General features: G+C 37.5%; 1 protein-coding gene across 1 annotated transcript; it reads right to left on the bottom strand.

Annotated features, from left to right (window-relative positions):
• Nucleotides 1-3,023: 3,023 nt before the first annotated feature.
• On the bottom strand, nucleotides 3,024-7,453 carry NPY5R (neuropeptide Y receptor Y5). Its single transcript, XM_026847779.1, has 2 exons — nucleotides 7,355-7,453; nucleotides 3,024-4,681 (listed from the first exon to the last, which is right to left on the bottom strand). Exons 1-2 carry the CDS (start codon nucleotides 7,400-7,402, stop codon nucleotides 3,341-3,343), a joined length of 1,389 nt encoding a protein of 462 aa, XP_026703580.1. The 5' UTR covers nucleotides 7,403-7,453; the 3' UTR covers nucleotides 3,024-3,340.
• Between the last annotated feature and the right edge of the window lie 3,167 nt (nucleotides 7,454-10,620).

Raw genomic sequence — 10,620 nt, 5'->3', positions numbered from 1 at the left:
CTGAAAAAAAAAATTTATTTTCCTCATGCAAATTGTCTTAAGAGTTGTAACATTTATCATACAAAAAGAACCAGCTGAGAGGGTTTTTTTCCAATCCTTTTTTTTTTTCTTTTTTTTAATTAATAGAGATGGATCACTGTACCACTGGAATTCTTCAGTCTTCTAACTCCAATGGATAGATGGCTCTGCAGCTGTTGTTTTCCAATTGCATTTAGTGGGTGCTATCAAAACAAAACTCCTACCTTCCCATTTATGTAGATTTTTAGTTACAGAAAGAATTGTCCCATAGTAGTTTAGCTGGCCTAAGGACTTGATTAAATGTGCTATTTGAAAATCCATCTTAATGTCCTTTGTTTTCTAGGTTTCTGTGTCTGTACATATTCCTGTATACATAAGAGAATGACAAAATGTCACTGGCTATTGTGGTGAGATACATCTTCCCAAGGCATACTGACATACATAACGGAGACAACATCACACTGCTGATCACTGTTGTGCATGAAGCCCATAGGAGCATCGACTGTAGCTCAAACTTGATGAGGCCTACTCAACAAGCATGGGGTGGAGGGATCCTTGTGTTTTGAATATTTTTTTGTTTTGTTTTCAGTGTTCCAGATGGGGGAAACTTTAAATAGATGGTTCAGGTGTTTCTTCTCCCAGTCATAGAAGTTACTCTTGTGGGAACAGCCTTCTGCCTGATTTCACTTGCTACTGCGACTGTCTGCTCCTTATGTATTCCTTGCTGATAGTGGGACCAAGTTACACTGGCTGTTGGAGGAAGGTGGAAAAGTTTTTTTATTTTTGTTTAACATTTCATAGGAAAGACAGGGACTTTTTGGAGATGTCAAAATATAATGCTGATGGTTTCTCTATAAAGAAAATACACATTCTCCCACCATTGATTGTCTTAAGAAAGACAATACACAGGACTAAAGAAGTTCAATGGCTGTCTTGATTTAATTCTCTACTGCCAAATTACAATTTGTTGTGTTTGATCAGTGTAAAAAGTAAACAGCACAGTTATTGACCTCATACAGGAAAATGGATAGGGCTCACATAAAATCACCAGCGTACAGACTAATCTTTGGACATCTCAGAAAATAGAGGAAGGCATTATTCAAGTCCTAGCATGATTCTGTGTGTCATATACAGTAAAAGCAAGCAGAACTTGATCTGAAAAGAGTAATTAGTGAATAAACAGTTATTTTCTATTTCAAAAACAATCCTAAGGGTAGGAGTTAAAAATGGCTGAAATTCTGCATGTATATAAAGAAAGGAAGAAATAGAAAATAAATAGCAAGCAGGAAGGAAGATCACAGTAAATTTGAGCTGTTATCCAAAGAAGATAGAAGAAACATTTTTAGCTGAAAATGTGTGACTGCTTTCTTATTCTCTTATACTATTTGGTTTCATCACATGGTACAAATAAAGTTAAATGGTATATTACAATGGCATGAAAGTATGTAGATATGAATATAGGGCATAAACTGCTGTAACTTCTGTAGAACCACACTGTGTTCTAGCTGTGGATCTAGTTAATTTTTTTCTGAAGTTTATATACCAAGATTAGCTATAAATATTTTTAATTTAAACTATTTAAAACCTTTTAAAAGCTATTTTAAAGTCTATTGTTCCAATATTCTGTATTCTGTACCATTTGTAGTCTATAAAATGACATACTGTAGGTTTTTAGGAGATAATAATCTGCAAAATGCAATAGTCAATGTCCAGGAAGAAACTATTAAAGTGTAGCACTAGTGAAAACAAAGAACAGTGGGTTACTGGAAACTAGACTTCAGGGAAATAACTTAATGATAGAAACAAAGATATTACCCACTGGTATGTAATAAACTCCCTAGCAGATGATGACCTAGGGAGAAAAGGTCTCAGAATTGTAACATTGTGACAAAAATAATTTGAAGATTCCTCAAAGTAAAAGAACCACTTCCACTTTTAAAGATTAACTGGAAGGGAAGTATCTCAAGCAAAAAAATGCACAATGACCCTTCTCATCCATCCATTTATGAAAATAATAACTTTATTTCTCAGCATGGAAAGGCAACGTAGAAAAGTCTATTGTATTAGAAATCTTAGTGGAGAAAAGGAATTAATCATCAGGTAGACCTGGTTTTACATCTTAAAACTCAGGGCAGAGGCTTTGTACATTTACTGAATTCTGAAGGCAGAGTTGGGTTATTAAATTAGAGTAATACAGGGGGGGAAAAAACAAGAAACAAAACACAAAAAAACACTCCTTGCATTTGTGCTCTAAAATGTAATATGACTTCTTTAGGGAAGATGCACGTGATTTAAATTTGGAAGGAAAACTACTGGTCTGGTTAAAAAGGAGAAAAGGATAGAGGGGAAGGAGATTCAGAAAGCGTGTGTGTGCGTGCACATATGTGTGTTCACACACACACACACACATGCACATGTTTATTTGAAAGCTGTTGGACCTCTCCAAAGCAAGCAGGTCACTGTAATGAAATGCAGTAAGCTTTTGCTTGTTGGTGAAGGAAAAGAAAAAATCCTGCTTTCTTTCTATTTTCTTTTTCTACGATCACTCACTTAGGAAATAAAGGCGTAATCTGATCAGAAGTATGTTTATGCTCACGGGAGTCATCACTGTAAGAACAAAGGCATAAATACAGATAAGTTCAGGCCTGGTTGAAAATTACATACAATGAAAAGGCAGAGTAAAAATTGGCTAAGGAAATCAGAGATAGGTTGTACTAGGTAAGTACAATGAGATGAAAACAATCTAGACAAGAACAACCACCCACAACCCATTATAGAGATTAAGGCAGTCTGGGAACCAGCAGCAAAGCATCTTGCAAAAATATAATAACGCATGAGTCAAAGAGCTAAGGAAAAATATTTTTCTAATCACATCCAGGAACAGATATTTATCTTAGAAAACAGTCAAAGTTAGCACTGAAATAGTCTCAACAATAGTTTTTTAATAAATGGTATGTATTTTATTATAGCTTTATGACAATTAATACTGATATTTCTAAGTAGTCTTACATTTATCACTCATTATATATTCTGTGTAATTCCAAAGTAAAGATTGCCAATATTTCAGGTGATGAAAATGTTATTCTGGCTTTGCACATTGGGCATGATTCCCTATGTGTGACAGAATATGATAGTATATGTATATATTTCTGCCCAGTGTGTGAAATACATGCAGCAGTAGAACTATCATTCACATGAAATGCTACTAATCACAACCAAGTCAGACTAACTAAACTAAACTAATTTAGCTTTTACAGCCATACACATCAGTATGCTTGAAAGCCAAGCTTGTTTGATTCATTTTATCTTGGGGCGCATAAAATCATGGTATTTGGCAGCATGGAATAAGGGACATTAAATCGGCTTTTATGCTGTTGTTGAGGAACCCATAGAGGATGGGATTCAAGCAGCAGGACATCATACCCAGTAAATGGCATATGCAATATACTAATTTAAAATGCCTGTTAGAAATGAGAGTGGCATTGAAATCCGTCACAATGTGGAAAAGGTGAAGAGGCATCCAACTGAACCCAAAAACTAGGATTAGCACTGTCAGTCTGCAAAAAACTCTTCTAGATCTTGTCTTAATTCTGATGATGGATCGGGATACTGTAATCATGTCCTGGATCTCTGTGTTTTCTTGTGGTTTCATCTCAAAACAAATAGGTATCCCAGGGATGAATTTACTGGAGGACGATAGCTGGCTTTTTTCTGTGCCAGAGGTTTCTGGGAGGTCTCTGGAATGAGTATCCTGATGATGTCTTGAAATAGCTGGCATCACACTTGAAGTCTTTTTACTGTATCTTCTGTGGTGCTTTCTGCCAAAGGCACAGCTCCATCTGGAACGGCGGGAGGGCTGTACCTGTGTGCCGGTACTCTTAGAGGGATGAAGAGTTAGGTTTATCATCTCCTTTTCTTCAAAGTTCTTTTCCTTGTTTGACAGTCGGGAACCTATGCTCCTACAGACACTGGTGTGACTAGCTGTTAAACACACCAGGGGCAATATATACTGCATGAACAATAAGGCTATCGTAAAGGCAATTCTGTAGGAATCAGAAGGCCATGACTCAATACACAAGAGCCTGTTCTCCAGTGCCTCTAAATTCAGAGTTTTGCTGAGGTCTACAATTTTGTGAAAAACTGGCAGAGGGGAGCAAATTGCAAAGCCAATGGCCCAAATGGTCACTATTAAGAAATAGCCTTGTTTTGCTGTTAAATTGCTAGAAAGGGGATATTTTACCATACGGTACCTGACTGCAGCAATAGATATTAACATCAAAGTTGAAACTAGAACTGATATGCACTGGAGGAAGGGCATTACATGGCACATGATAGTGCCAAAAATCCACTGGTCAAGCAGGATGGATGTCAGTGTGAAAGGTGAACAAAACAGCACAACCAAGATGTCAGAAAAGGCCAAGTTACCAATGAGAATGTTTATTATTGTCTTCTGCCTGCGCTTTAGTAGAGCTGTTAGTATAAGCAGATTTCCCATAAAGCCAGCCAGACTTATAAGTGTGTACAGCCCAATAAGAAAGTACTGTATGTCGTCAACACTACTCTTATAATCTTCCCAGGCAGAAAAATTCTTTGTAGTAGCAGAGGTGTTATTGGTAGGTGTCCTGTTGTTACGGTCTTTGAATCCTAAATCCATTTTACAGTCCTGCTTAGAACAAGAAAGGCACTAATTAGCATCTGAAGGAAGGATTATACCAATGTTAATCAGAATGTAAAGGAACATAAATTTACCTTAATGCAAATAAATCAATAGTGGTGATATTTTACTGTAAGGCAGATCCTGTATAACTTCAGGTCAACACGAATTAGTTTCGTACGTTTTCTGATGTGGCATTTAGCACACCTAGGCCTCCTACCTGGCTGCTCACATGGGACAATGGCAATTTAAGGTTCTGCATCATGACACTGGCTTTTAACTGCTTTTCTATAGACCATATTGTCAGCCTTTCCTTGAGGGAGCAGTTAGCTACAAAAGCAATCCATTTAGAGTCAGTGAGATTACTCATGTGAATAACAGCTCATTGATATGAGTAAGGAAATTACAATCACCATCTGGGCATGTGCCTAATCATTACATGACAGCAAATTATAATGAGAGCACCTGAAAATATATGATGTTTTGACATATGCTAATGACTGCAGTAGTATTTCCTACTTTGTTAGCAGAAAACTAACAGAAAATAGGCGAGCTTTCAAAAAGGATCAGTTTATAAGGAGATTCACTCTCAAAGTCAGGGATCCAAGATGGAATTTCTAATTTGGTGTGTATATAAATCTTCTTCTATTAAATGCTGGACATATTTTAACAGTTGCTAAAGCAGAAGGGACAACTGCCTACAAAACATCCAAAGTACTCGGATGTAATACAGAGAGGACAGTGTTAACTGGAAGTAAACCCCACACAGCCGTATGAAAATGTACGGAACTGCTAATTATTCAGCACAGAAACATCTCACATTAAAACCTAGCTCAGCACGGAGTTATTCTGTCCACAGAATCTTAATGTATTAGTCTTAGTTTAAGAAGAAATATAAAGACAAGAGAATTAAATTTAAACTCCAGTTTACCTTAAACACCTGAATGTACTAAAGTTTCAAAGTCAAAATTCCCCAGAGTGTCAGTCCTGTACAAAACTGCTTGATGTTTAGAAAACTTAGGCAAGACAAAACAAAAAGATCTAAACAAATCCAAAACATACATAAATTGAGCAGAAGTCTGAACCCATCAACTAAAAAAGGCAGGGTTCTTCAAGAATGTAGCTATCCTCAGAAAGCTGTATTGTGCTGACTTCTTCAAGTCAGGCAGATGTGCTCCTTCCCTCACATCACAACATGTGCGTTCCTACAGCCTGGTGCCAAAGGGAAGCTCAAACCATAAAACACCCCCAGAATATTCACTGACAGTTTGTTGTTATAGGAAGGTCCCTTAGGTAAGATTAGAAATATTTAATAAAAATAGGAAGATATTGCAAGTTTTTGTGTCTTGCAAGAAATGTGTTGAGGAGAGGTGAAAAGACTAAGCCTTGCCAACTTCTCACAATGTTGAGTTAAAGTGCTTTTTAATAGCTAAACTAGAGGTAAGAACTGGATATGTGAATTTAGATAATCTAAATATTATAATTGTGTGCATATGAACAGGGCGGCATTAATGTAAATAATTTCTGTTTAATTTTTCACAGTCTAGTCAAATGGTGGAAAACCAAGCAATAGATGAAAACCACTATCTGAGACTACCCTTGCCTTCCAAAATCATCTGAAACTTCTTTCCATTTTCTAAATGTGACTCAAGATGATTTTTGTTTGAGAAAATAAGAGCAGGGCTCTGCTCTGGATAAAATACATTCCCTTACCTCAAGTTTATGGAATTATGTCCATGTTATGTCATGCCTGTATCATTTTTTTCCCCTTTCTTCAGCACAGAGGAATGATGGGTTTTGCTATGATGGATACTTCTGCAGATTTCAGTGTGTGCACGCATCGGAAATCTGCAGACTACCTTTCAATTCTTGAAAGTAATTTCAACCGTGCATTGCATTTCAATATGAAATATTATCGGCCTGATATTTTCAGGGTGAACAATCTATTATCTTTGCACTACCACATTCATCTTAGCAGAGAAGTGTGTAGGAAAAACCCTTGCACATAATTGAGGAGTTAATAATGAAAAAGAAATTAGTGTAATTCTGGACAATTTTCTTTTTGCTTGGACACCTTCCTTTTCCAGTTTATATCTCACACAGATTAAGAAAACATTACCAGCTGAGCATCCCACTGCTTGATAGCAGGTTTGAGACCAATCAGGAGTTATCTGAGAAAGGGAAATGAAACTTTACTCAAGAGCTAGATTTGTCCAAATCTTGGTTACTAACCAACCAGTTATTGACTGAGAATAGGAAGACTAACTAACAAGAAAGAGGGAAGGAAGTCCTGTACCATCTTGAGTTTCAGAAAACCTCAAAAACTCTTACAATGCTCTCAAAGTGGTGATGACTCTGAATGAATGAGCTTTTCATTTTTTATGTATATTTTATTTATTCATTTCAATTATTGCGTATAAATAACTGTGCTAAGCAGGATCATTCTGTGTAGTCTTCTATTTTAACTGATAGGACTATCCTGCAAAGGAGAAACAAACTGCAGATGTTTTTTCTCTCTCAGAAACCTGGAAATTAGGACTGCTTTTAGAGTATCTTCAATAACAGTTAAATTCGCACACAGTCATATATGTCCAAGGGTCATACTGAGTAGTAACAATGCACACCAATGCTTAACTTATAATATCCACTATGTACACGTGAAAGTTTTGTTAATTCATGTACCAAAACTGCAGCTTCCTCCCTAGACTTCTTGATGATATTGGCTGTCATTGAAAAGGTTGATCTTAGGCCATAAGTTCATCAGTGCATGGAGAAAAAGCAGCCATGCCCACTGGTAGAAAAGGCTCTCTATCTAGTTAGTCCATTCCATTTCAATTATATGCTATGGTCTGAAGAGAAATCTGCATATTTTCATTCAATTTTCCGTAACCAATAGATTCTATGAAGAGAAGTGAAAAAAAAAAATAATCTGGTAGTGTCACTATTATTTCCTACTGCCACTTTCAGCTTCGGGTAACTAAAAGGGAGAAGAAAGAGACTCCAGATGCACCATAATTATTTTCTCTTCGAGAAATCTGTATTCTGTACAGGTAACGCTGAGAATAGGGCCAAGGAACAAAATTTTATGTGTTGTTATACTGGAACATGTTTATTAAATGAATGTTTACTGAGTTATTCTTAAAAAAAGATTGTTGCCAAGTTCTGTGGATTTCTACACTTTCGCATAAAGCTTTAGCGGAGTTGTTCATCATGGTTTTAATAGAATTCTTTAAAATCAAAAAGTGAATATGCTGATTTTGCTGAAGTAGACATATTTTCTTAAGACACATCAATATTGAAGAATTTCAGCAGGAATGCCTCTGAAGTCCAGGGTGGACTCTCCAGCTCCATCCCCCCCATGCTAGCGCTCCCTTCTGCCTTGGGCGAGACCTGAGCAGGTGCCATCTCCCCTACCACATGTCCTGATTTCCATAAGGAAGGAGCACTGGAAAAAGCCACAGCATGCTCTGGTCAGGCCCTGGCCGGACACTTCTGTACCATCTCCCTGTAGTCACAGTTGCAGAGTGATAGAAAGAGAGGGAGGGAATAAGACTATGATCCGCTGGTTTCAACAAAGAACTGCTGTGTTGACAGAAGTTTCCTTTGCAAAACGCCCCAAGAGAATTTTGTTTTCATTTTGGATGTATAAAATTAAAGCAAACTTTTCCCCCAACACTTCAAAAATCAACAAGTGGATCTCTTGCTCTTTGAGCTTCCTCTCCAGCTCGAAAGGAATCAGTTGCTCTCTCAGTCTGAGTGCCGCTGGCAGTAATAATGCAAACAGTGTTCTTGCCATGTCATTGATCTTCAGTCCCCAAACTCATATCAGCATACCACCGATTTCACAGTGCTGTGTGCACTTATTGGATTTATCTTCCTGTTTTGTTTTAACAGCTGCTTCAAATTTGGGGGGATTTGCTTACTCTCCTTCTTGTCAGTTGGTCAATCCTAGTGCAGCATGTGGCCATAGTTTTCAGGGAAATGAAGATTCCTGAAAATCCCACTGTGGAAAACAGAATTAAATAATATAGCCTCTTTTGCAAATGTTCTCATCGTATTTGAAGTGTATTTCTAAACTGAATGCATCACAGTGCCAGAGTGCTCTTGCATCTGTTTTCAAAATGAAATGTGATTAATCTGATGGTACCTGATGGAGATTTTCTATGTGTCAACTCCAGAAGCTGGATCATTTTCATCTCCTACATCAATCAGTCAAGCAAATGAGGTCCTCTTTCTGTATTTATGGTCTGCATACACTCCCTGAGACTGTGCTCTGATACACCTGTATGAGCTCACACCTTGTGAGCTTTAAGTGAGTTTGCTTAGGTCTCTGTTAATTTCAATGGGATGCTTGAGACAGGAGGCTAGGCTGCACAAGGCAGCATGGACTGCACTTTTGTGGCAGGATCCAGGGTGGATTTGAATATTTACTGTAAGAATCAAATGAATACCAGTAACATTAAACACAAGGAATATTTGTGGTTACCTTTTACAGTAAAATGTATTTTATGACAGCTGATACAGCATGATCTTGAAAGATTTCAAGTAACACCTCCTTAAAAAATGACATTAATTTATGATCTATTTTACTGTGACTCTCTGGTTACTGTGATTCTTATTTTCACCAAAATCATGCTTCAGAGGAGCTTTCAGTTGCAGTTGATGTAAGGTCTGCCAGTGACAGGGAAAATTCAAACCACTGTTCAGGTGTAGCTAAATTAGAGGTAGCACAGAACCTAAAATAAATTAGCATATTACATACTAAACTAGCATAATATGTCTATAATCTTATTATTAACCTCATTACTTCACTTAAAGCTATAATTTAAAATACAAAATCCATAAATCATAATTTAGGAGAGTGAATAGACTAGATATTTCCCTTTCTCTACATATTTAAGGGGAAATTTCCAAGAACACAAAAGTTAAACAGGTAACCACCCTCCTCTCAAGGCAACTGCTGTTTCAGAAGATGTTCCTTCTATTAGATTAAGTTTTATTCATGAATAAAAGCTTATGTACTACAATATTAATACCTATTAAGTTAACTCTGGCTGGCTGGTCCCTGTATAGTCTTGTCAGTTCAGGCTGTGTAACAGCACAATTAATCTTTACAGCTGTGAACAATTTACAGTCTTAGGACACGTTTTTCTACCTTAAAACCAAATAAAGACAAACACATACAAGGAGGATGCAAAATGTGAAAGTTCTCCAAGATATACAACCTTCCTGCATGCATAATACTGGAGTGGTATCGGGACCGTATAGAAAATAAAGTCAGAGAGAGGTTTTAAACTTCTACATAGTTGTAAATAGTTAATATGACAGGCTGTAAGTGCCTGACCACCTGAGGTTAAGGAAAGCACTGAGCTATGTTACTACTTGAGAAATGATGCCCTCGCATCATTAAAGACTGAGATAATGTTCGAGCCAAAAGCTGAAACTGCTGAAGAGTCGCATTCACAATACGAGCTACAGATTAAATGCTGCTGCCTCAGATGTTCTTGTTCATTTACACGCAACAGCAAAAAGTAGCCTGATAACCTGGGAGAATTCAAAAAATTGAGATTACTTCTGAAGTCTAGCAAAATGGATTTTCGTGCATGTTAATGGTATGCCTCTTTATGTGCCTAACTGAAAGAAGAACTGCAACATTATCCTGGAAAACAAAACTACGGCTTCCCAAAATAAGCAAAAGCCAACTAATGAGATTATTTCTCCAGCTCCAGGGAACCGCTATGCAACGTAACGGGGTATTTGTTGGCCAGAACAGAAAACTTGAAATGCACGACTACATTTCACGCCGGGGGGCACAGCAGTTCCCGGCTTGCAAAGGCAAAACCCCCAAACCGAATCTAAACGGGAAAGACTGATATTTTAGCCCCTCCGCGCCTCTCTGGGGAATCGCTGCATTGCGCTCCCCGCGCCCGGAGCGCCGGGCTCCCGCG

Source organism: Athene cunicularia (assembly GCF_003259725.1).
Source record: "Athene cunicularia isolate RWA chromosome 4 unlocalized genomic scaffold, athCun1 chr4_part2, whole genome shotgun sequence".
Lineage (NCBI taxonomy): Eukaryota > Metazoa > Chordata > Aves > Strigiformes > Strigidae > Athene > Athene cunicularia.
Note: the sequence above shows the minus strand (reverse complement) of the source record. Positions and strands in the feature narration are given on the sequence as shown.

What these genes read in the sequence shown, in the direction of transcription:
- NPY5R (XM_026847779.1), bottom strand. Translation starts at nt 7,402, where the DNA reads ATGACAGCCAATATCATCAAGAAGTCTAGGGAGGAAGCTGCAGTTTTG. An exon ending in GGGAGGAAGCTGCAGTTTTG is followed by an intron (nt 4,682 to 7,354) that starts GTACATGAATTA and finishes TGTTCTAAGCAG; the next exon opens with GACTGTAAAATGGATTTAGG.